This window comes from Plectropomus leopardus, chromosome 21 (genome assembly GCF_026936395.1).
Source record: "Plectropomus leopardus strain MGB_pleo_1.0 chromosome 21, ASM2693639v1, whole genome shotgun sequence".
NCBI lineage: Eukaryota > Metazoa > Chordata > Actinopteri > Perciformes > Serranidae > Plectropomus > Plectropomus leopardus.
Window position 1 is genome coordinate 20425352 of NC_142196.1, and position 26863 is coordinate 20452214.

Below are 26863 nucleotides of genomic sequence, written 5' to 3' on the forward strand. Positions count from 1 at the left end.
AATAGTTGCTCGACAGTAAATTATTCAGCATACAATTTTGATTATTGAGTAGTTTATGTTTTTAAACATGTCGACTTATCGATACATATCAATTCTGAATATTTTAAATATTTTCAGTACTTGTTTTCCACAGTATAGGCCTAACGATACTTGCTGCGCTATTGCGCTCTTTGTTATTGTTAACATTTACTACAGTCATTCTGCTGTTCTCTGCAACTAACCAAGAAAAGCCAAATTGTCATTGTGATTTTAATACGTTGTCATATTTATCTTGATATAAAAAAGTTCCATAGTATCAATAATGGTATTAAATATGGACTATCTACTACTGACTATTACTATCAGTAATTATTTCAGTCATTTTTTCAAGCAGAAATGCCCCAAAAATATCCAGTTCAGTGGTATTGTATGGTGCAAGGTACTGACTATTGATATTTTTCAATGTAGGGTGGATAACTCATCTGCCAATCCAGTCAGAGGTAATTAATGGATAAGAGGAGCAACTGCTGCAGAAAAAAAAACTTTTAAACTCAGCACAATGAATGATAAAGTTTCACTTTAACTGTGCCTGGCATTGTACTGCTCCGTTTGTGCACAGAGTACGCTCTGCGTGGTGTGATCAATAACTGAATAGTGTATATTCCAAATTCAAAAAATCTATATGTGCCAGCAGATGTTTTGATAGTGACGGGCTGTCGCCAATAAATGAATATGTAGGAAACCCTGGTATCGATTATGGATATTTTTCGAGGTACTGTATAGTATTTAGACATGAAGACACTATAAGTTATCATTTCTGTCATGTTATCAAGCAAAAATGCCCCCATAATGGCTGGTTACAGCTTCTGAATGGCATGACTTGCTGTTTTTCTTATCACTACATGATATTAAATCATTTATATTTGAGTTTTGCACAGTTTTTCAGACAAAACAAGCAATTTTGAAGACATATTCAGACGGATACTTTAGCTCTGGGAAATTGTAATGTGCATTATGAATAATTTGCAGCCTGCATAAATGTTCTGAAAATTTCATGTTAGTTCTTACAGTTACTGTTGTAATATCTAGAATACTGCAGTATAGCAATGCAGCATGTGGCATACCTTGCTCTATGTAGAGGTGCAGCTCTGGCATATTTTTCACAGACATACAGTACACTTAAAGCCACAGTACTGAAGATGACTTTTATACAATATCAAGCCCAAACCACCAGTTTCACACAGCCCTCTGAACCTCCACTGTCATTCCCACAGAGAGATTAAAGGTTTTTATGGTTTTAAATTGAGCGCTTTGTAACCTAATTAACATGGCGCCCTCCCTGCCTACCGACAGATTATAACACCATTTTTTTTAATCACTGTTATCTTACCTAAAGCACTATCTGTGGGTTTTTCTTTCAGTTGCATATGACTCCCATTCTTAATGTAGAGTTAGCTATCTAATGAGATTGTGCGCAGGACTCAGAGACAAACTGTCTGGGTCCTAATGGTGCTACAGTTCACCGAGCGGCTGGTTGACCCATTTAGCTGTTAACGCTCAATACTGCACCATACTCTGCTGGAGAGTTAGCTTCAGTGTAACCCAATATAACTCATGCATGCTGATGTTGCAGCCAGCACTTGCACCATTTATCTCAGTTGCAAAAAAAAAGCTTATTTCACTTCTAAAAATGTGCGCAAAACAACATTATTTCAAAGACATTAATGGATTTTCCTTTTCTAATCTGGATCAGGCCTTAATGAATGCCTGTGTCATCACAATTATTTTTATTATTAATTAATCCACTGATTACTTTCTCAATTAATCAGCCAGAAAATTAGTGAAAAAAGCTCTTTCCTCAACCCTAAGGTGAAGTATCCAAATTGCTTGTTTTATCTGACCATCAAGCTCAAAAGATAATAAATGTAGAATTACACGAGACAAAGAAAAGCAGCAAATCCTCACATTTAAAGAGGCTGGGTAACAAAATAGTTGCTGATTAAGTTTCTGTTGATTGACTAATTGATTAATGGGCTTATTGTTTCAGCTCTTGTGTGTGTTTCTTGCCACTTACTCACAACACCCTCATGTGTTGGAGCTACTGTGAGATTGACGAATATGAACGTTTCTGAGGTTGTTCATGAAACTGAAAGAGGATTGTATATGGTTTTGTATTATCTTTTACACAGTAACGTGTGAAGTTGTTTTAGGGAACTGAAAAAGTGGTTAGGACTATGTTCTTTGACAAGGATGAGCTTATAGGTGCTATCTGAAAATGTTTTTGCACTTGCATTTTAGCTTTTGTTCGCAAAGCATGTGGTAATTAATTGCTGTCTTTACTTGGGTTTCATCTTATTGTCTACTGTGCAGCTTTGCATTACTTTGCAAACAAAGAACTAAGTGTCCTCTCTTAAAACATCATACATCATTCATAGACATATAATCACCTAATTCACATGATGCACAAAGCCATTTTCTTCAGAGAAACCATTAAACCTGCCTGTTTCTGTGAAGGTCATGTACCTTAACGTGACTTTGCACATATTCTTCACTTTAGTTCTTCTGTTACATATGTTAATTGGCTTAGATGCACATGAACATATACGGTATTTGTGCTGATTTGTGAGGTAATTGTGCAATTTTAAAAAAAATGCCTCTCAATATTTTCAGTCTTTTAACAACACTTATGGAGAGACACTACAGGTGAAAACTGTTTTTTAATGCAATCATCATATTATGCTTCCATAACATGTCTATTTAGTTAAGTGAGTTGTTCTGGAAATGAATGCAAAAAAAGCATTCATTTATATTTATTTATATTTATCTTATGGTTAATAATTGAGTGAAGTGATACCTATTTGTTGTTCTCTCACACTTTGAGCCAAAAATCTCCACTTCAATAGCACTTAGACCAAATTTTACAGTTTTATTCCTACTAATATCCTAAAGGCTTTTACAGAGGAGTTTGTTCGTATATCCATAATCCCCTTTGTAAAAACCTTTGTCTTTGAATATGTCACAAAACAAGAATTTTGAACCTTTCTTTTTCCATTGTTCAGATTTCTGTTCTGGAAACGTATCCAAATTGGTGCATATCAAACTATTCAATTCATCCTTTGCATATTTAAACCTGAAACTTGAGAAAACTTGTGTAATGTAAATCTAATGTAAGTAATCAGCTGTGGAGGTTTCATGGTGATTATTTTTCTGCGAGCTAAATTTTTACCCTTTTCACCTGTAGTGTCTCCCCTTATCTCTGTTCCTCTGTTCAAAATCCTCAGCGAGAGTGAGGAAATATTCCAACTGTTGCACGTTTAAGTATTTTTTTTAAACCTCTTTCCTAATCCAAACAAAAGTGGTAGCCAGAAATAACATATTTTTGCTTGATTTCTAAAATGTAATCTCAAATTCTCATAGCATCTTTTAGTTATATTAGTATTTATTGATGTTACTTTCCAAGTTTTTTAGATTTTTGTACAAATATCACATGATATACAAAGACAGCACAGGTGTGGAGACTTTAGGCTATGTGGATCAGCAAAAGAGCCTTTGATGATTCTGGAAAAAGATGATTTCACAACAGCAGTAAGTGCTTTGCAAAGATCGCCTGTTTTTAATTTTTAGGAAAATCAAAGGCTTGGCTCATGTAATAGTGAAACATGAGAGGCACAAACCAGCTAATAGATTATGTGCTTACTTGATGAATTTCTCTGATTGCTACTTGGATGGTGTCTTATGATCCTGAGGGAATGGATCTACTTTTTGACATAAAAATGTCAATTATTTCTTGGCTGATCTCGTGCAGACTCAGTATCAGTTGAATTTTCAGGCTCCTCTGTATGCCTCCTCGTCTCCGTGTCTGATTTTCATCTCTTGGATCCGGAACGATCTCGATGCGGCCCTGCACATACCAATCCTGCCCTCGTTCTGTCGCCTCTGTCTCCCGTCCTGCACGGGCAGAGTGGTGCTGAAAGATCGGGGCTAACCGTGAGCTTGGATGCAGAGTAGGAAAGAAGAGAGAAGAGAGAGGGAGTTTGTAGTGGTGGAATTTCTCTGCCAGTTTTATTTTTCATCCCGTGGAATTTTACATGGTAGCTGGGTCGGGTCTATTCATGGAAAGTGACTGTTTTTCACTGTTTATTTGTGTCAAACATGACCCTGGCGACTCCAGCACTGACTAACCCAGCGAACTGAAGCCTTTTTGTGTCTCAAAAACTAGGGTTTCTTTTTAGTTTTACAGTTTAAGCTCTGGAATAGTTCCCTGCTCGGTTCACCAGCTGCTGCTCCAGTTTTGAAGCCACTGCAGTCGGCGTCGCTCCGACCCCATTGGCTGTTAGCTTTGGACGCAAGGCAGATTATGCCGTTGTCATGGCTACAGCAAACAGGAAATGCCCCGAAGCAGGTAAAGCTTCAGGCCTTGTTCCGGTGTGTTGCTCTCTGCTTGCAGGGAAACTGGGCTCATTACTGTTGCTCCGTCTTTCCATCTGCTCCTACAATGCCTCCTTTTTTTTTTTTTTAGGGAGCAGCTGAGGAGCTGAACCATAAATGCTGTCTGGGTAGAGATGCTTTGTCCCAAACAAGCCCTAAAATACAAGGCCGACACTAGACTCCTTTTCTGCGGCTTCTGAGGTTAGGTGCTCCACATTGCACTGCCGCTTTGTGCAAAATCATTCGCCTATTTCCTCGCGGTACATTGTGCCAAATCACTTTGATCACAAAATATCAGCAGATGCCCTATTATTTTCAGGCTCCCTGGGAGACTTCTCTCTCTCCGTAGGTTCCTCTTCATTACACATGCCTAGCTGCAAGAAATCGGCCCTGAAATGTACTTCTCCGCTCCTTAATCCCCTTCAGTGAAGGTGCAGGTCTGCATGCTTTTGTACAGTCCCTTTGATGGCCACCGATGGCCATTGAGAAGCTTTCCGAGAGCTCTGGCCTTTAAGCAGCTTGAGCTGGGTTTTGTGTGCAGCTCTTAAACTGAAGACGGAGAAAAAAGAGAGGGGCCCAGCAGTGGGAGGGAATCCGACTTTACTCCATGCCCTCAGTACAGTCCATATTCCCCCTAGTGCACCCCATCTGTCTGTGACAATAATGTTGACGAGGGCAGGTTTGTGGTTTCTGGTATGTAAACGTTGCCACAGGGAACTGTGCGTTATACATCAGTGGAAGTATAAATTTTCATTCTTTGTATACTCTCTCTTTCTCTTTCTCCTTCCTCGTTGTGAAGAGATTGCAGAAAAACAGGCCAAAACCATCAATTTATGGATTTCTCTTCCTTCTTATCTTGCTTTTTGCTCAGCCTGTCGTTGTTGCACATCATTTTCTGCTAAACAGAGCAAAGCAATCGAAAAAATTTACCTCCTGCCGATTATGAACTTCATTATATGTAATTTTAAAAAAGATGGAAGAACGTTTGGACTGTACTGATGCCACATGATTGATTTGCACGCAATTGCTTATTGATATTTCAACCACTTTGGGATCTTTGAATGCAGCACATCTTTTCATGGAACTGGTATGCTAAACAACAGCTGCTTCCTTCCTTTTTGGCTTGAGACCCCCTTAAATATCACTTTCTTATTATGAATGATGCTGCCCTACATAAGCACAACATTTAAAGTCATAAACATTTTTTTTAGTTAGATTACTATTATGATAAGAGATTTTTGTTCTTTTTCCACACTTTTCTCACTGCTTTAAAGAGCTCAGTTGGAAAAAAATGATGTCATGCACTTCTGTGGACCAATCAGAGTTGCGAAACATTCAAATCTAAATCTCATTACAGTTGTGCCATTGTTTGTTTAACTTGGATTTAAGTTTTTTCTGAACCATAAAGCTGGGGCGCGGGACTTTTGCATATAAAAGCATGTCCGTTACATTCAAGCCTTTGTCAAACAAGATCTCATAATGCTGATTAAGCCTATCACAAGCAAAGTTCCCTGTGTAATGCAGTATACTGGAGCTGTGGTGTCTGGTGTCTCTGACACACCAGAAGTAATGCATTTTACGTCAACCAGTCAGAGCTAAACTAAGCAGGAAGGGGAGAAAGACCATAACACTGAAGCAGCAGCTATGCGTATAACTGCATTCACACCAAAATACATCAATAAAATAATTCCTCACAGAATGTGAATGTGGGTAGTGTGATTAGGTTGCAGACGTGGGGCTGCAGAGGGGGCTGAAAAAAAGTGTCTTTAGTAAAAACACAGCTGAAAGAGATTCAATTTGTGAAGAAATGCTACCAAATGTCACACTGCAGTGGCCGGTCGTACATATCTGGCATTAGACTGCAAAGACAAGTAATTCTACTAGTAATAATTTTTCTATCGTTAAATATTATAGTAAAACAAATAAACATACGTATGTAAATGTATTAACAGCTTGTGTATCCTGTAAACGAGAGTACTGGCTTTGTTAGTATGCATGCATGTCTTTTGTGGCATTAACGATACTACAGTAATCATGTTGCCAAAGACAAATAGGGATATGGAGATAGGGAGACTGACTCTTCACTCTCTATTCCCCCACAAATGGGTCAGCGACATTCCCACACCGCCTAACAACCTTGCGGCTAATCTTTCCAACACAGCTTATGGCAGATGTGATGGCGTAAAATCCTAAGAAGTATGTAAGAAACGTTTCTGGAGTGGAGGCTCCAGATAAAAAAAATGAACTTGGCATTCAGAGGAATAATTAAAGTCAGAAAAGATTGAGGAGAAAGCTCCAGGGAGCAGGAAAGATGCGGCAAGCTCACCTGCAGGCAGACGTTAAAAGCATGCGTTGACAGTGTTTGTGTAATTACTCTCACTGCCAGAGGAGGAAGACAACAAGTTCTGCACTCCACCTTTAACTTTTGCTCATTCAGTAATGAGTATATATTAAATGTTTTGAGAAATTAGACCTTAGACCTTAAAAAGTCTTAAAAGGCATTAAATTCATTTATCTATAGATATGGCCTGAATTAGTATTAAAATGTCTTTAATTAATCTTTTAAAAGACTTTTATTTCCAGTATGTAAATATTTAAAATAAAGTATGTATAGGATGTTGAGTATGTAAGCGTGAAAAAATATAAATGTAAGAAATACAGTAATAGACCATTAGTACTAATATGTGAATATTTAAATTCTTATATGGCTAATGTGCTGAGTGTGTAAAGTGTGTAAAATATAAAATGTTGCCTTATGCTACAATGCAATGTATAGAACTAGTATGTAAGTTATGTGATATATGAAAATATAAATATTTGTGCAATGCTGCAAACAACAAGATATACATAAGTAAGATAAACTTAACAATAAGAATACATACAATACATACAATGTGTGTGTTAAATATAGCCTACTTTCAAGAGTTGGAATAAAATGGCACATTTGAGTAATTGCTGTCGTTGAAAATATGCGCCAAATGTTGCAGTTAAGATAGTGATATAAAGAATTATTGCACCTTAAAAACCTTATTCCACGCAAGCATTGCACACAGCACTTTTTTAATTTATTTTGCATTCATTTCACAGTGGCAGGACAATCATACAGTTTGTAGACATACATTACGCCTACGCAGTTGACCCAACTAACATTTCCTTACACCAGATATTTTCTGCAAGGTAGCAGACATGGCCACGACAAAATGGTGTGAAGTTGACAGTGAGAGGGGTGGAAAGTTGCATACTTTTTTACTTAAAGATGAATGTTTACGTCAATTGTGTGTGAATTTTTAGCCCCCAGGAGTTTTAAAATGATGTATTCTGGCCCCTATTCAAAAAAGTTTGACCAACCGTGTGATAAACCAAAAGATTAAACATTAACCATATATTCCACAATGAAAATAACTGTTAGTTGCAGTCCTACTTCACAGATTGTGTCATTTTGAAGGTTTTAGAGACATGAGGAGCTGAAGGTATTTAGTATTTCACACCGGGGGTCCTTGGTTTGGCTCCCCTGCTGTGCACAGTAAAATGATGATGCAGTCAGTACTACAGGTTAAAAAAGCAGCCAGACTGTTTGCACTCTGTGTTGCATGAAGCATGACTCTTAGTTTGAGCTCTTTGTTTCCCTCTTGTGGCCAAATAAGGATGAAAATAATTTGAAAACCCATAAAAAAGATGCTGAGAAAAATGTTGTTGGTTGGGCAGTGATTACAGTTTGGACCCTTCAGCGTTTTAGGTTTTTATGATGCATTATCCATTTGTTGAAACCAGCCCTGAACATGGATCTCTTCTTCCATTCAAACAGTCAGCACCTCCCTGCCTGGCTCTATGCTCCCTCTGTTGGTTATTAATAATACTACTGCTGCTCCCTTACCCCCTGTTAGCCCCCCTCTACCCCCCTGTCTGCTACACACTGGGACATTACCATTTGGTGAGACTGACTGGCTTTGGTGAGGGAGACGATGGGGGTCCGGCAGGGGGTACTCCTGCGCCCAAGGCTCCCTTTTGCATCGCCAGAGCTGCCGGATCTCTTTGTTATCGTTGGACCCACGTGCCGTTGCTGGAGAAACAGGAGATTGGCACAATCTCAGAATCTGCATGGAAACGCTCGATAAGTAGAGCTTTTGACCTTGCCGGAAATTGAGACGCACACCTTGTGTGCCTGTGTGATTAATATATTTAAAGCCTGTGTCATATGTTATGTAACACAAGGTTAATCTAATGCAGAGCATCAATGTGGACTGATATTTTTGCAGTCTTCGACTAAAGGCAGGACACAGATGGATTTTAGGAAGCAGAAAGACATTTTGCAGAGGAGGTTTGGGTTCCTTATGTTCCCCAACGCCTTCCAGACTGGATTAATGACAGCAGCAGTACTCACATCTCAACGCCAGGTGTCACCACCAAGCAAACTAATGCTGCAAGCTGTCAGCAACATATGAGACGGCCAGCTTTTGCCCATCAATAAGTTGATTCCAATAATCAGGGGTGTGAAGGAAGTTTGAAGTTTGAAGGACGTACATTGTGGTCTTGCTTTCCCCCCTGCTTCATCTTTAAGTGTTAAATCTAACTTTTCGGTCAGTAATGGCGTCTTAATGTCAAGTTTAATGCATAATATGTATGCATAAAAATGGCTTGGGTCCTTTAAGACGCCTCTGAGGGATGGTGCACTCTCCAGACGGTCATGACCTCTGGCCTAGAGGTCTCAGAAACACTAACCAGCTGTTCACACAATAACCAATTTTTCCTCGTACTGGAGCGACAACCCCCTCTTCCTAACGTATATTTCCTGGCATCATTTTTAATTAATCCTTTGAAACCTGGATCGACATCAGTTTTCTCACAAATTGCAAGAAACTGGTAAAGGTTGACAAAAAAATGACATAAATTAGATTATAAAAAAAGTGAAAACTGAAAAACTAAACAAATGAATTCATTAATTTGTTTAAAAAAAGGAAAACATTCACAAAACTATGTTCATAATTATTATAATTACAAATTTCTATATTTAAAATTATGTTATAGGAAAAAAGTATACTTTTTGGGGTAATTTTCTTCTTTGTTTTGGTTTTTTACTTTTGCTCTTTTTCTGGTAATTTTTTGCTAATTTTTAGGCTATGTCTTGTTAAGTTACTTTTTGCTCCTTCTCTCCATGTTTTTGCAAGAAATTAAACTAATTAAGTCAGGTTTCAAAGGGTTAAACAAGCCCGCCAGACTGTGGTGATAATTGAGGGACAGATTTTGTGTCAAAGCTTTCCATCAACTCTCCAGGATAATTTCTGCTTTGACACCTGGTTCGACACTTTTCCGCCGTTTTCACACAGTGGAGCGGAGGAAGAGGAAACAATAACCGTGACAATTCGCCGTCATGTGTCACAAGCTGAGCCCCCCTCTTTGAATCTGCCCCACTTCACCTCCTTTGTCATTCAAATAACCTCATGAATATTTCACTCCCCTGATCTGACGGCTGGGAGAAGGGAGGGAGAAAGCTCAGAAGGAGACATGAAAGAGACGTAATCTTCAACGTGGCGTGGTTTTTAGTTAGAGTAATGACCTGTGTGGCGACGGGCGATGCTTTGGCTTGTGTGTAATTGGTGTGCGAGACATAAAAAAATCCCAGCACACAGAAACAGTGTGTGTACTTCTGCTGTGCCTCAATAAGTCTTTGTGTCCTTCAAGGGATGACGTGTTTTACCTTCGTTTACTAGGCTTTTGGTTTACAGTATTTTCAGAAATCTTTAAAAAAGCAGCCTGAAAGAAATTACAACGGCGCCTAATTACACGTGTCACTGACACAGTCACCTTGCTGTGCAGAGCGGCCTGTTTGTTTGCCATTACACTGTAGCCACAGCCTGCATGTAGCCTCTGGGCCGACTAGTGGGTGAAAGGTAAAAGCTAATGAGGCGAGTGGAGGAAATACTCCCTAACCTATGAATCCACTCTGACAAAGGCCAGCGCAGAAACACAGGAAGTGAAGGTGCTCTTGACGTGGCCTTCTACGTTTCAGAAGTGGCTTTGTGAGAAAAGCTTTGCACTCAAAGACAAACAAATAGAAAAATTCCCCTCGGTTTGAGTGGTTTTCAATTGAAAGAAAAAAAAACTCCTCGTCATCATCACCACGTCATGACTCCATCATATATCTGTGTACACTTGTGTTAATAATATGCAGCCGGGCCCCTTTAACCCCTTGAAACCTGAGCAAATTGGTTTGATTTCTTTCAAAAACATGGGGAGAAGGCAATCAGCAACTTAACAAAACATGGCCCAAAAATTAGAAAGAAATTAGTTTTAAAAAGTTACAAGAATTTTTTTTAACAATGGGCCAAAAAATAAAAGCAAAAAATACTTTATATTCTTTTATTTATTTTTTGTCTATAACAATTTAAAATATATAATTATTATTGTTATTATAAATATATGTAGTTTTTGATAATCTTATAGGCAGCGAGCAACTTAACAAAACATGGCTCAAAAATAGGCAAAAAGTTAGAAAAAAAGAAAATTACCTGGAAATAAGCACAAAAATGTTTTAAAAAATAAAAACAATTAAAAAAAAACTCAAAAAGTGCTTTAAAAAATGTATTTATTTTATTATATTTTTTCTGTAACATAATTTTAAATAAAAAGTTGTTGTCATTATAAATATAGTTTTCTGGACATTTTTTGGCTTATTATTTCTTGCCAAGTCGGTCATTGCCTTTTGCCCCATGTTTACGAAAGAAATCAAACCAATTTGCACAGGTTCAGAGGGTCAAATAGCTTTTGAAAGGCGTCTGAACGCAGCACAAGAAAACCGATGTCGATCCTGGTTTCAAGGGGTTAATGTCCTTTTTTGAGAATGAGCCCAGGACTCAGAGGTCTGACCGTGGCCTCTTGGTTGGTCACCGGGGGGGGGGCTGCAGCAGAAACCTCCCCAGCCCCCGTTCAGACCAAACGGCAGCCTTCGCCACGCCGCATGCCCTTATCTACCAATGGAATGCAACAGCTGTGCGGGGAGCGGCAGGGTGGGCTGGCTGAAACCCCTGCCAGACCCCTGCACAACCCCCCCCCACCTCCAAGCGACGTGCCGGGCTCCTGAAAGGCAGCTCAACTAAAAAGTGAGCTAGACACAGTGAGAGACTCGGCAGGGCTGCTGCACATTCAAAATAGAGTCAGAGGGAGGGAAGAGAGAGAGCGAGAGAGAGAGAAGGAGAGTCAGGGACAGGCAGTGCTGTAAAGGAGAGCACAAAGAGAAGGAAAGTGGAGCAGGGGAGGGGAACAGGAGGCTGGGTGAAGGGAGAGGGAAAGACAAAAGAAGGAGAGGGGAGACATAGCAGGGTGAACGGAGGGGACTGAGCAAATGGCTACGGAGGAGACGGCGGGGGGAGCCAGGAAAGCCACCAAGAGCAAACTGTTTGAGTTCCTGGTCCATGGAGTGGTGAGTGGCGCTGTCCGTCATTCCCATGAAGGGAGCTGGCATGCATCTGTGTGTGTGTGTGTGTGTGTGTGCATGAGTCGGCGCAGCAGCAGCAGCAGCAGCAGCAGCAGCGGCGGTCTGTGTGTGAGAGATAGCTGGGTAAAGCTGGCCATGTGAAGGTTATTTCCAGCCCCCCTCCCCTCTGGATCCCAGCCTGTTAGGAGATGGCTTGAGAGAACAAGAAGTGGAGCAGCATGGATGGATGGAGCTGAGCAGGAGAAGGATGAGGGAGCAGAGGATTTCTTAACACACACAGACACACACAAAAAAAGGATAATTGTAGGGATAGAAGCTAAAGCAGCAGCAGCAGAAAGCAGCCAGCTCCCCCTTTGGCTAACAGAGGAGCACACTGCTTCCCTGAGAGTCACACAGACAGAGGGGGGGAAATGACGAGTCCACTCACAACAACACAGTCAGAGGAGCCTTCCAGGCAGCGTGTTGTTGGTTGGTGGAAGGATTTGAACCTGTAAGGTCACGAGACAAAACGGATGGACGTAGTAGCGTAGACGGAGACGAGGCAGACGGCCAGTCCTGGAAATCATGCAGAACAATCAGCCCATTCATGTGAAGCTAGCATGAAATGTCAAGTCAAGTGTTGCTCATGGCGAGAGGTTAAGGCAACTACTTTACATTAATGGCAGAACATGGAGGACAGTTTGTTTTGGTGATGAGCTGAATGAATCGGGGGGCCGAGGATGACAGAGAAGTCCTGGTCAGTGACAGATGAAAGTTTTAGCAGATGTGGTTTTGACATTGACTGGAGTGTGTAAATAAATGGGTGATTTATGGCAGTGATTCACAACCTTTTTGTCCCAGGTTTCATGTCGTCCATGATTTCAGTCGGAGAGGGATTTCGTTGTTTTCAGATCATGTCATTTAAATATATATATTTTTGTAGCTAACAATTATTTGAATTATTTATCAATCTTTCACTTGTTTTTTTATGATTGTAGTGTCAAAAAAATCGTGAAAAAAATGCCCGCCACAACTTCCCAAACCTCAAGGTGACACCTTCAGATGTTTGGTGTTTTTATCAGACTGAAAATCCAAAATCCAAACCTCTCAGTTTTCTATGACGTGACGAAGAAAAACAGCAAATCCTCAGACTGAAGAGCTTGAAATAGAGAATGTGTAAGCTTTTTTTTTGGCAGAAAAGGATTCATCGATCATATTATTTGCTGATGTTTTTGGTGGTATTTTGTTCTGTTATGTTAGAGTAGAAAGTAGACTGATGAGAGACAGAGAGTCGAGAAACAACATGCAACAAAAGTCTATCTGGGGACATTGCAGTTTATGTAAAGTGGCTTTAACCTTTTTAATTTTGCTTCAACCTTTTTTGCAGCAGAATTTAGTGTATATTATTTTCCACCCCTCAAAAATCAATTGCTTTCAATCATCTTACGGAGAAAATCAAATTTTACAACAGTTGTACAACAAATACCTCGATATTGATTACGTCACGAGACAAAACGGACAGACGTAGTAGCGGAGACGGAGACGAAGCAGGCGGCCAGTCCTGGAAATCATTCAGAACAATCAGCCCATTCATGTGAAGCTAGCATGAAATGTCAAGTCAAGTGTTGCTCATGGCGAGAGGTTAAGGCAACTGTTGTCATATTTTACATTAATGGCAGAACATGGAGGACAGTTTGTTTTGGTGATGAGCTGAACGAATGGGAGGGCCGAGGATGACAGAGAAGTCCTGGTCAGTGACAGATGAAAGTTTTAGCAGATGTGGCTTTGACATTGACTGGAGTGTGTAAATAAATGGGTGATTTATGGCAGTGATTCACCATATATGTGTGTGTGTGTGTGTGTGTGTGTGTGTGTGTGTGTGTGTGTGTGTGTGTTAGGGCTGCAGCTAAAAAAAATAATTATCAATTAATCTCACACTTTTTCACTTATTTTTTGATAGCAGTGTCAGTTTTTTCAAACTATGTTTAGAAAAATGACTAATAAATCTACCTCGTACCTTGTAAAAGATTGTGAAAAAATACCCATTACAACTTCAAAGACCTCATGGTTACATCTTCAAATGTTGTGTTTTGTCCGGCTTAATATTCAAAGCCCAAACCCCTCAGTTTACTTTTACGTGTGACAAAGAAAAACTGCAAATCCTTGAATTGGAGAATTTGAAAACGGAGAATGTGTGATCTTTTCTAACCACTTTTGATGGAAAACGATTACAGCTTTTCAAAATTGAGTTGAGGCGGACAGCTATTTTGATATTTGATTAATCTGTCACTTTTTTATGATTGCAGTGTCAAAAAATAGTGAAAAAAATTCCCATCAAAACATCCCAGACCTCAGGATGACACCTTGCTTTGTCCGACTAAGCATCCAAAATCCACACCCCTTAGTTTTCTTATACACGTGACAAAAAACCCAGCAAATCTGAGAAGCTGTTTCAAGATGTAATACTTTTTACCATGTCAACACAGCTGAAAGGAGTTCACCTCAGTGCAGCTCTGAAAAAAAAAGACAGAAAACACCCAGAACAATTAGTAGTCAAAAAAAAAATAAAAAAACAATACACATAAAAATGTCACAGTGTCATATAGAGACAGGAAAAAAGTAACTGATTGTCAAAATATTTGCTTTTTATTTTCAGAGGATATCTCGTGCTGTTATTAGAGGTAAATCACACCGTACTTCAGGATAAAAGCATAAAACTTACAGAAGAGTCCCCCAAAATATTCCCACTGTTGTGTAGCTGGATTTCCTACCTCATAGATTTGTCTTGTCTCTACTTTAAAAAGTAATATTTTGTCATAAACATTCATCTCATCCTGCAGAAATCTTGAGATTTCTGCTATTTGATGAAGTTGAACTGAATTTCACCTTTGCATAGATCCTGAAACTTGGCATTACTGTGTAATCCTCAAGTACACTGAGAAGGTCAAACAGACTTTCTAGTATTTATTTGTTCAATCAAAGTATAATTCCCCACTCTCAGATTGTTTCACATGAATAAATGTATATTTGGGGACATCTTATGCCTTCAGAAGAGAACAGAGAGTAAAAAGATGACAGGAAATGAGAGATAGAAAGATGGGGAACAGAGTACTCCCACTACTACTTGGGGTTCATGGTCGGTGCGAGGGTGCCTCAGTTATTTCCAAAGGCTTGAAGAGGTAAAAGCACAAAATTAAGAAAAAAACAAGTTTTTGCAGCAGAATGTGATATTATTTTCTGTGCCTAAAATCAACAGCTTTGAATCATCGCATGAAGCCCTATATCTACGGCCTTGAAATATGGAGAAAATCACAATATTTTTTTACCATATCCCTCGATATTGGCATTACAACAATATTGTAGGGTTTACTGTTGGTGCCTTCACAAAATATTTACACGCTGAGATTTTTGATTAATAATCATCAGTCAGCACTGTGTCAATACGGACTAGATAGCTGTTTGTAACTAAAAAATAATTGGAATTGAAAACATGATTAAAAAATGCAATTAATTGCGATAAACTATTGAAATTCTGTCATTAATTGTGATTGAAAAAATGTTGAAACAGAAAACATGTTTTGAGGGAAATGTAATGCTGAGCAAACTGCGATTTCTATCAACAAAATGCGAAAATGTTTCCAATCAACGTATCTGGCAAAAATGTTGAGTGAATGTACCAGCAAAATGTTCCCTAACAGCGTATTACAGTTGTTTTCTGCCAAAATAAGCAGTATAGCAGTACACTATCCACCCACAGTAACTATATCGTTTTTTTAACCTTTTTTTGATAACATTAATGGAAATCAATATCTTTCCCTTACCTCGACCAAAGCGCTTTTGATGCTTCCATACTTAATTTTAAAAAATGGATCCTCCTAAAGTAAATAATACAATAACAAGTATAAAGTGCCAACAAAATAAAATGCCAAAAAAATGAAGGCTGAATTGCACCTTTAAATAAAAATTCAGTTTATTCATCCAACAGTTGAAACTCACCGGGCAGATAGCCAATCATAATGAGGTAGCACCTGGGATGGCCAATAAGATTTCAGGGGCGGCACTCCCCAGATACGCCTCTGGATATCTAGTCTCATATCACAATATTGTTATAATTTTGAGATATTGCCCAGCCTCACCTGTAGAGGTAATTTCTGGAGCTGAACAATTTGTAGAGCAGAGGTTGCTTTACTGTTTGTTGTTGCATTAATCTGAAATTTCATTTTTTTAAACCACAAATGCACCAGTGGCTTCTCAAATGTGAATTTATACTTGTTTTCAATGGAATTTAATTGGATATTTTTGGCTTTCAGACTGCTGATTGAATAAAACAGGCAGTCTTGGTTTGGGGGAATCGTGATGGGAATTTTGTTTCTATTTTCTGAGAGAAGAAGGTAATCCGTAATGACCCAACTCCTACATAACCGTCTCATTCTCCTCTCTGTGGTTTTTACTTTCCCCTGAACTGAATTTCACCTTTGCACAGATCCTGAAACTTGGCATCACTTCCTAATCCTCAAGTACATCGGGAAGGTCAAAAAGACTTTGTTTGTCAAATCCTTTTATGTCTCGAAATGACAGAGCTACCGCGACTAAGGTCTGATTTTAGGTGTTTTAATCAGAGCTGATGTTGGGCGTACTGACACCAGGTAGATTTATACACTGAAACGAGATGAGGTATTGTCTCTTTGACAGGAGCGGTCATTACAGGGGCTTTGGAGCTGAAGCCCTGCGCACAGAGACAGACTTTAGGAAACAATGGACCAGGTGATTGATGAGCCAGATGAGTGTGTCCTCTCAACAGACCAATTAACCTTGATGAGGTTCTGGCTGCTCCAAGCCAAATATTTCCCTCTGCTTATTTTTCTCTCGTGCTCTGTCCCCTCCCCTCTCTGTCTCCCCCACATTTTAGGATGGAAAAGTCTTGTTGTAATAGTTGCGGCAGGTTCCTCGTTGTATATACTGCAGAATGGAGAAATATTTATACTATGGGATATGGCGTTGATTCGGCGGTGTTTGTGAGCTTGTGGCGAGGGGTGACGTTTCATTTTCCCCCTCTTCGCGAAGCGAAGCAGATATGTAGAAATGCATTCACACACACTTATAGGAATATATATAAATACTTGCACACATTGTTGTGGTTACCGAAGGTCGTAGTGTTCCTGCCTCCCAGCAGCAGCGTGTGTTGTGGGGGAGAGTGTTTGGCCGAGGTCTCGTTCTAGGACTGATGGGTGGGCTGAAGGCCTGGCTGAGGTCTCTTCCTCTTTCTCTCTCATTATCTACTTCTCTGGCTTATATATATGTGTGTGTGTGTGTGTGTGTAAGTCAGCAAGGGCCGCAGTGATGAGAAAAGCCTTCCAGCGCTCTGCGTGGGAAACACCGATAAGCCGAAACATAATACGACACACTGTTGCTTTGTCATCCACATCTGAGTGTGTTTGTGTGAGACCCTTTGAACATAAACTTCACCTTTAATCTCCGATCTCGATCATTAAAACTGGATTACACGCCTAAAGGGTTAGTTCGCCCAAATTACAGAGAAGTGGTGTCTATCCACGCGGATAGTTTTGGTTTTATTCACCCAGATTTTGAGATGTCTGAAGGTTTGGGGTTTTTTTGCCTCGGAGGTGAAAGAAATGTCATCTCTAGCGCTCACTCTATTGAAAAGTAAAATTTGAAAGGATTCAACAGCCTCCCGTCTTCTCGAAACACAATGTCCCGGTTGCTCTGGATAATCCACAGACCTTGCCATGATCATTGAAATTGCTTCCTACCAAAGAAACAGTCGCTATGAAAACAATCCAGGATTTCGTCTTTGGATCCAGACTATCGGGGACATCCTTTTCTTTTCTTTTTTTTTTTGAAAGCGAGGTCATTGTTAACTCTCATTGAATGCCATTTTTTTCAGTGTGTGAGCATTACAAATGAGATTCTATTTACCGTTATTATTCGGGTGGAGGCAGATATACAAGAAACGGATATCTTAAAGTCTCATGTTCAGATCATCACAGTAAGATTCCACTGAAATTAATTATTTTCCAGCCATCACATTGATTAACAACATGTACACAATTACAAGGACATTAAATATTTCGAAGGCATGATTTAAACAAAGTTGTTTATTATAATGAGAATAGTCAGTGAAAGACAGATTTCTGTCTGTTTCTACAGAAACACTATACATAAGTTGCGTTAATTGTTGAGTTTAAAACAATGTGTAAAAACACAGCAAAATCATCTCCCTTCATAATAAACTGATAATCTGATTTTTAAAAAATGTAGTTATTTTTATGATGGGTTTAACAATGAAAAAGAAGTCATTATTTTGAGATGGTTTCTCTTAATTTTGAGAGACGTTCTCATTTTTTTTAGTTTCTTCTTTTTTAAAAACAAACAAAACAAAACATTATTTTTGAGAAGTTTTCACATCATTATTTTAGAATATCAAGTCATTATTTTATAATCTAACTCATTATTTTACGAAATGTTCTCCTATTTGTAGATATTAAGTCAATATTATGAGATACTAAGTCATTATTTTGAGAAAACTTGTATTTACTTAAGATACATACTCATTATTTTTGGCAAGTTTCTCCTTTTGTTTGAGACAGCGAGTCATTATTTTGAGATACCAGTCTTTCGTTTTTGAGAAAGCTTCTCATTCTTTCAGAAAATAATTCATTATTTTGAGCAACTATTGCATTACTGCACTAAGCTAGTGAACACACAAGCGAAAATGAGCTTCCATAGTTTTCTGACACTTCATTCACAATAAATGGATAATGCAAATAATCTTAAATTTGAGCCCTAAAATGAGTCAAGTCCCATTCAAAGAACGTCACCTTCATTTTAAACAGGTTTGATTCCAACATGAGCCTTTTAAACAGGACCATCCATGTTACAACCCACAGACTTGTATGTTTAGTGCAGTGTGGGTTAAGTTTGGCCTCTTCAAATCCCTCTAGAGATGCCAACACACTTCTCAGATATCCATCCACATGGCAGCTTCGATTGCTGGCTGGCTGGCACAGCTCCGGCAGAGTGTTGGAGTCAGTTCAGCAGGTCAGATTATAAAGTACCACTCATTGTGTGTGTTTGTGAATTTAGGGGAAATTCATCCTACACATTATCCAGCTATGGTTTTCTGTATCTGATATCTGAAAGGCTCAAATTCTCCAGACAGACGCTTGTAACAGAAGTCTCTGTCTGGCTGCTGAGAGTCTCGCCTGTTCGGGTGTTATTGTCCAGCTTCGATAGGAGGAAGATAGAGAAAGAAGGGCTCTGTTAAATCTCCACGAGGTGACAACATTCAAGCAGGAGGCCCAGACCATATGTTGTCTTATCCTCTCCCGTTTGGAGACCCTTCTCAGTTGCTTTGCCCCCCAACGTCCCCTCCCCCTCGCCGACCAAACTCTGAGCCAGAGTGACAGCGACGCCTGCTCGGGCTTCTTATCACAGGATCTCTGCTTGGTCACCATTTCAAAGGGCACATTATACGTCAGCCCCTCGTATGCTGTGCGATTTAATGTTATTAAACCGCCCTGTGAATATGTTTACATTCAGCTTGATAATCTAGTTTTCTCATTGTGCCCTCCCTGCTGTTTATTACCTTTCTTTATTTGCCCGGTCTTTACGTGTGTTTGTGGACAGTCTAAAGATCAAATCTGATTTCCACATTCAGAGGTGACAAACAGTGTGTAATGTTGGGAAAAACGTGAGGTTATGAAACCGATTTGTATCCTTCAGCTGCCCTCTCTTTCTCTTCAACGTTTACTCATTCTGTTGCGAAGTGTAGCAGGCAGTTTCTGTGCAGTTTTGAAAGAGGACATTGTTTTTTGTTTTTTTTGCAAGGTGATGGTTAAACATTTGGGTCTGCTAAGTCACGGCTCTGCTAAACGACAAGGTTTTTTTAACGCTTTTTTTTTTTACAGAGGCAGGAGGACGAATAGACTCTAATGGTTTTAAATGTCTAATGTGACAAGTTGTCTGTCCTTTGTAGAATATTTATAGTTTGATATTACCTGAGAAACAGTCAATGATTGTCATATTTTTGGATCAATTCCTGCTCATAATGCATTTCAGTGGTGGAGTACCTTTACTCAGACACTCAGTATTTGTACAATAGTTCCTCCATTTTATGTAAAATTACACTTAGATTGGAGGGAAATACTTTTATCTGACAGCTAAAGTTATTTTGCAGATCACAATTTATATAGGCGGCTCCGGTAAAAGATGGGGGCCCCTAATCAGACCCCTCCATCCTTCGTTTTTACTCTCTGCTCCCAAAGTTAGATCAGTTACAATTTGATTAAATGCTAAATTACGTAACAAGACGCAGTATGTAAACATAATATCAGCTACAACTGGGAGATTTATCATATAAATTAGATTAAACTGCAGTGTTGTTCTTGGCTAACATGCGAAATGTCTACATCATGAAAACTGAGTTATTACTATGTTCACAAAAAGGTTATCTTTTTGTTATATAAGGTCAAATAGTAAAGGATAGTTTGCTACACTGGCTGTCTTGAGGCATGACTTTTCTGTTCTATAATTGAAGTGATATTGAAGTTAATGTCCGTGTTGTACTCATTTATTTAGTCTGTAGCTGTATGAGATACCTGAGTAGTTGATGCAGGACTATTCTTGCACAAAAATGATGTTTCAACCATGTTTTCGTTTGCCCTTCTGTGCCCACCAAAGTGTTCTCCTGAGTGTTTTTACCAGCCAGAACTTTGCAATAGCTGGTATTGTTTTCAAGTTGCAGTTGAGATTTAAAAAAGGGTCGAGTCCAAAGATGTGTGTGCGCAAACGGTGTGAAAATAGGGGGGTAGGAAGTAGTGAACGGTCCATTACCACCCCTCTTTTCGCCCCTGGCTCACAAAACTTGACAGACGTGATCACAGTGAAGGTCAAGTTTGAAGATGGGTATGTTTTGAAGTAGGGGTTGGAAGTATGGAAGGGGTCGTTGGCCCCTCCACTTAATAGCTCCGGCCAGCATTTGCTGTGTAGCCTGAAATATACTTGCTGTTTAACCTTGAGTTCATGGATGCGTCCAGCTGCGTCACAAGCATTTTTGTATATATGCTTTCTTATACGTGACGTTTTACTAGAAGATACCTCTAAAGGGCACACGAAAGAGCTCAGGGTGTGTACAGCTGCCGGACATGTGGGATGTAAACAACAGACATGGCCACACTCGAGGAGGTAACTATTAGGTTCAAGGCAGCCTTCCCTTTGTCAAAAGCAAGTACTCTACCTTGTGCCGACATTTTTTTCTTCTTCTGCAGATATTCTGTATCATAGCAACCAAAGCGTCTCACGGAAAAAACACTGCGCCTGCAAACAGCTCTCAAGCGCTCCTAGCTGGGCGTTTTCAGCAGTCAGAAACCACTTTGGTGGACATGGCCAGTAAAGCTTCAGTTAGATGGTCTAGCAGCTTCAGTAATGTGACGTATTTCAGAATGATTTGAACTAGGGAAATTATTTTTCAAGTACATTTTGCCGCTAATATTTCTGTATTTTTACTTCAGAAATATTTTAAATGCAGGAATTTTAGTAATAATAATTTTTACAGCGCTCCTTTTAATTTTACACCTTGAAACCCAGAGTAAGATCCCTTTTATTATGCTGCTTTTAGATGCCTTTTACAAGTACTTCAACCTTTGAACCCTGATTCAAAAACTTGATTAGAAATATTCCACAAATTAATAGATTTAGAAAATTATCTTTGAAAAGCTAGGGAAAATATTTCTAGGGGGAAAAAACAGCTATTTAAAATAATGTGGCAAAATTATTCTGTATATTTTTGGCACATTTTAATTTTTTTCAGGACTTTTTTTTGTCCTTTTTCTAATTTCCTGCTAATTTTCGGGTCACTTCTTCCATTGCTCATTGCCTTCTTCCCATGTTTTTGGAAGAAAGAAAGACAATGCGCTCGGATCTTGAAGAGTTAAGTAAAGGATCTAAATATTTCTACCACCACTAATACATTCAAAATAATTATTTTTTGTTAAATTAGAAGGCATACAGATCTTCACACATGCAGTAGGAGTCCTGTGCTCTCGTTCAAAGGAGTCAAAGGATTTCTTTCTATCACACAAACCCCAATTTGGTTTCAGACAATAAAGTGAGGCGGGCGGCAGCTGTTGCCATGGGAGTGACAAGCACAGGTGAGAGTTCCCCAGTTGTTCCCAGGCGTCAAGATGGGAGTGTGAGACTGTGGACTCTGACACTGTTTGCATTGTTTAGGAGGAGTGTGTGTGTGACAGCGGTGTTAAAAAAAAAAAAATTAGGTTATTTTTCAGGTGTCAAAACAGATTTTTAACAGAAAGAGAAAGAAAGAAACTAAGCGGTGCTGCTTGTTCTCTGTGCAGCTGCTTTTGTTTCTTCTGTTGTGTTTAAACAACACAGAATAGAGCAGATCGCTGCTCTAGTATCAGTTTTCAAATGTTGAATGATTTGAGTTCAGCTGCAGTGGATCTCGTACTGCTGGCAGATTGATTTCAGTGGCATTTTTAGCCCTTAAAAGTTGAATCACATGCTCCATATTTCATGTTGGTCTCTAACGTTGACTATCTAACACAAACAAATCCCGTATTGAATTGCACTCTTTTAAAGTTTTTCCCGCACAGTGTCTCTCATGTTTGCCGCTCCACATGGAAAAGATTGAGATATTGTGTAAATTGACGTCACAAAATTGCTCAGTGCGTGCTCATGTTTACCAACGTAGCTGTTGTTTGATCACTGAAAGATCACCGAAGGTTACAAAAAGCAGATTACTCTCTCGCTCTGAAGTGTCGCTTCCTGTCTGTGGAGAAATCTTCATCGCTTAAAAAAAAAAACAGACACCAGACTTTCATTTAAAAAGGAGAAACGGGTGATGTCTGGATTAGGAGCTGATACTCTTTGTTTGCAGCTTGGTTTCATGATTTTGTCAGATAAGATGGGTGTGTTTACAAAAAACTTCTCCTCAGTCCACCTTGAATCCATCAGAAGGAAATGCATACAAGTTTCAATTGATCTAATGTTTCCTTTGTTATATTTTTAGAAGCCCTAATTTGTGATTATAATAAATCAGAGCAGTGAAGAGTTGTTTTTCTGCATTTTTGTGACCCGTCCTCTCTCCTGCTCCCTCTCCTCCAGCGTCCTGGCATGCCGTCTGGAGCGAGGATGCCCCACCAGGGAGCTCCCATGGGCCCCCCCGGCCCACCGTATGGAGGGAGCCCGGCGGTGCGGCCCGGCCTGCCCTCCCCGGTGATGGAGCCCAGTCGTAAGAGGCCTGCCCCCTCCCAGCAGGTCCAGCAGCAGCAGCAGCAGCAACAGCAGCAGCAGCAGCAGCAGGCCGTCCAGAACCGGGCCAGAAAGTGAGTCTGAATCTAGTCGACCTCCAGCTCCTATCGAAACACTGCATGGCTCGCATACTGCAACTCCTTATTTGTCTGCTTTTGTGTGGAATGGTTGAGATCATGAAGAGGCTGTGGTTACACTTTGAACTTTACTGGTTTGGCGAAGATCTTCAAAACCAAAGATGGAAATCGTCATGAATCATGTGCAGGCAATGTAATAAGAGCTGGGCATCAAACCACAATATGTTTAAGCACCAAACACCAAAAGCTGGTATTAAACTCTTTGTCAGATTGTTAGTTCTTTTAACAGATTTTCTGATCATGCAATTCCAGATTAAACTCACAATTTTGCTAATTTTAGACTTGACATCATTTAGACAAATGTTCTCAAACAGCTGCTTGTGTTAATACGACATTCAAAAGAATGCAGTTACGTTTTTTAAATTATAAAAAGGAATAAATGCTGTTTTAATGGTCCAGAAACATAGATATCGTACAATCACCAGCCTTAAAATATAGTTAACAATACACAGTCCTGCTGTTAAGTTGTATAGACTTTACAAAAGTGCTCATATGATACATATGTTATCCAGACAACACATTTAGCATCTTAGTTTTGCGTGTTTGCATGCAAATGTTTGCATGTTCACATTTGGTAATTAGCACCAGACAGAAAGTACAGCTGAGGTTGATGGGAATGGTGTTAGTTTCACAAGACATGGAAAAAAATATGACTTTATGATGGTGCTAGATAGATATAAAGGGGACATGTAATCTTGGTTGGTATTGTGAATTTATCCCAAATTTCACATCATATTCCTGCTTGAACATGTACGGTTAAGCCTATATTAGTTATTATTTGTGGTTAAAATTGCAGCTATACCCCGATTCAGTCATTCATCTAGCTGCAGCAATGGCGCAGAAACCAAGCCCCCATGAACAGAGCCGCACTTTGAAACCAGTTTAACATACTGGCCAACTGTGAAATGATCACTTCTGTATCTATCACTTAATGCCATGGGGCCCAAAAACACTTATTTTTATACTTACATGGTGAAAGAGGCTTAAATCAGTGGCTACATTTTTTAGGGTGTTTGTAAAATGACTTGTTTCACTATCACAATGTAATCCATTTGGCCCAATAACATTTCAGAACTCTAGAAGAGCTGCACATTCAAATCATTTTCATCGCCATTCAAGTGAGCAAAGGGCTAAACCGGAAGTAAACCGCTCAGCCGTGCTTGGCTGCCCTAAGTCTCTCGTATGTTTGCTCTATGCATCCTACGATGTAGAGGATCTGAGTAATTTCATACCATGAAACTCGTGCTTTTTTGGCTTCATGTGCCATTAAGGAACTTTCATAGGAAAGAATGAGTCCTCACCTCCACTGCTGTATCCAGTTCTTTTTACACATCCATGGCAGAGATGCCAAAGTACGGAAGACCTGGAAATGTTCGTTAGAGAATGTTTTTTTCCGGGAGGTCGTACTTAAAGAGAGAGGTGCTAAAAACGGAGCTTGTTAAGACAAAGGGTGAATATGGGAAAAAATTAAGTGTTTTTCACCACTAAGCATTTTCTAGAAGCAACCCAAAACAAGTACAAACCTGAGAATGAGCCTCTTCAATAATAAAGCCCTACATGACAGCCACAATGTACCAGACAGCCCTTTCCATACTACGAGCCCCTAAAATTTGATTTAAAAAATCATATTGACGAGAAGTGAAACCGCATGACCTTTGTTTGTGTTAGTTCAGGTTTCATTTCAGTCTTTGCTTTGACTCTCTCCCACTGCTCCTTTTTTTGTTGCATCCTTTGCCTTGCCTCTCTGCTCTATGCATCCACTTCTCACCATCCCAACCACGCTGTGTCCGAACGTTTCTGGTCACTCTTCATGTGTTGTTGTTGCCTCCCCATGGTCTTATCTATGTGGTGTCGGTACCGCTGTCTGCAGGCGTTCAGCCTCTCGTACTTCTATTAGTACCATCTATTGTCTGCTATTTGACAAAGGATCTGAACATCAGTATCCCAGTCACACACACACACAGACACACACAGACACACACACAGTGGATGGATGTCTGTTAGGAGACGAGTGTGTGGCAGGTATGGTCATTAGACAGGAGATCAATATGTGCACTCAGTGGACCTCTGTCTCTCTCGGTTTCATTCTCTCAGTATCTGCAGCACGATTGATCCACTTACAATTAAGCAGGCTTGTTGAACAGGTCAGGGGAAATGTTGTCCTGCGTCGGGGCCTCAACCCCCAGAGCGGCCCGGCTGGCTGCCCAGGGTCTGATCGATGGTCCAGGGTGACCTGTCCAGGTGTCTCTGTCTCTTCTTTTGCTTTTGCAAGAGAGTGTGTGTCCTCTCCTCTGGCAAATAAGTTGATGCTCCAGCTCCCCGGCTCCGATCCATCCAGCTCAGACCCCCACGCTGCTGCCAGCTGAGGGCGGGCCACCTGTGTTTGCAGTGTCATTGAGACCTTATGGTCCCAGCGACACTCGCACTGCAGAGCAAACGCTGTCCTACGCAAAGCTGCTGCTAAAAATAGAATTTGATTGCGTTTTGCTTTGCATAAAGTGCTATGAATACTCAACCTTGTGTCCTAGAAGTTACGTTTATATACTACTAATTTGTTTTCCCAAATAGGGGGACATTTTGTGTATTGTGGGACGTGCCACATAAGTCACAGGCAGACAGCGGGCACAAGACTTTGACACCAAGGTTCACATCCTCATGAGTCCTACATGTGGCTGTAAGACTTGGAAAACACAACTTAACACAACATAACTTTTCTAATTATGTGAATAGAAAATGTTTGTTATTGCAAATTACTATCTAGGTGTAATTTGTAGGGAAAAGGTTAGGTTAAAGTCTTGATTTTAAGAAGTTTTTACCTGTGAAACGTCAGTGGCGTCATATTTTTAGCCTTGTTGTAGCCTGTAGCTCCTAGTGTTGGAGCCGCATTCACGTATGTGCACTTGCGCGAGACCAACGAGAGCTTGCGGTATCTGCACGCCAGTGTTAACATATTACCCAGGAGCCTGAGAGAGACTTGTGGAATCAGCAGCAAGCAACAACATCCCTTTGACGAAAACAGCTGGTGAGCTGCAGATGTGGATGAAGGTCGCAGCAGCCGTCGCATTGTGAGAGTTTTGATGAGTCCGTTGTTGTCAGAGCTCTGGATTTCACACACGAGCGTAAAGTGGCCTTTCGATAAAATCTGTAAAATAATGCGACACCACACCTGTCGGTGACAGTGAAAAATAATGATGAATCATGTCCACGATGCAAGAAACAAAGTCTCACTCTACTGCTCACTGTGAATGTGAATGTCTGCGTGTTTATTTTATACAGTAAGTACAGTGAGTATATTGTATACAGGATAAATATTTTGCAGTCATGGAACAAATTAAATCTGTCATTATTATTATTATGATTATTATTCATTGCAGATTTTTAAAAGTTTTTAAAAATAATTTTATAATTTATTAAAAACAAAAGAAGAAGCAATTTTCAAAACCAAAAATGGTTATTTTTATTACTTTAACTTTTTTGGAATTTCAAAAAAAAATTAATTTTTTTTTTTTGATGACTTTCAAACAAAAGATGCCTTTACTGCTAATTATAGAAACCCATTCAAAAAATCCCATTGACTTCATGACGAGGAAGGAGAACCAAGAGGCGAGTTTGTAAATCC

General features: G+C 39.7%; 1 protein-coding gene across 6 annotated transcripts in view; it reads left to right on the forward strand.

Moving 5' to 3' along the window:
* smarcd3b (SWI/SNF related BAF chromatin remodeling complex subunit D3b) overlaps nucleotides 1-26863 on the forward strand; it is a 58186-nt gene that overhangs the window by 5490 nt on the left and 25833 nt on the right. For 2 of the 6 annotated variants that reach the window (XM_042510554.2, XM_042510558.2), the window contains exons 1-2: nucleotides 11532-11824; nucleotides 22961-23181. In XM_042510554.2, the coding sequence (XP_042366488.1) occupies nucleotides 11747-11824; nucleotides 22961-23181 (299 nt within the window). In that variant the 5' untranslated portion in view covers nucleotides 11532-11746. Of the gene's footprint in view, nucleotides 1-11531; nucleotides 11825-11867; nucleotides 12576-22960; nucleotides 23182-26863 lie in introns of those variants that run through there. The other 4 variants (XM_042510555.2, XM_042510559.2, XM_088071813.1 and 1 more) reach the window with 3 other exon arrangements.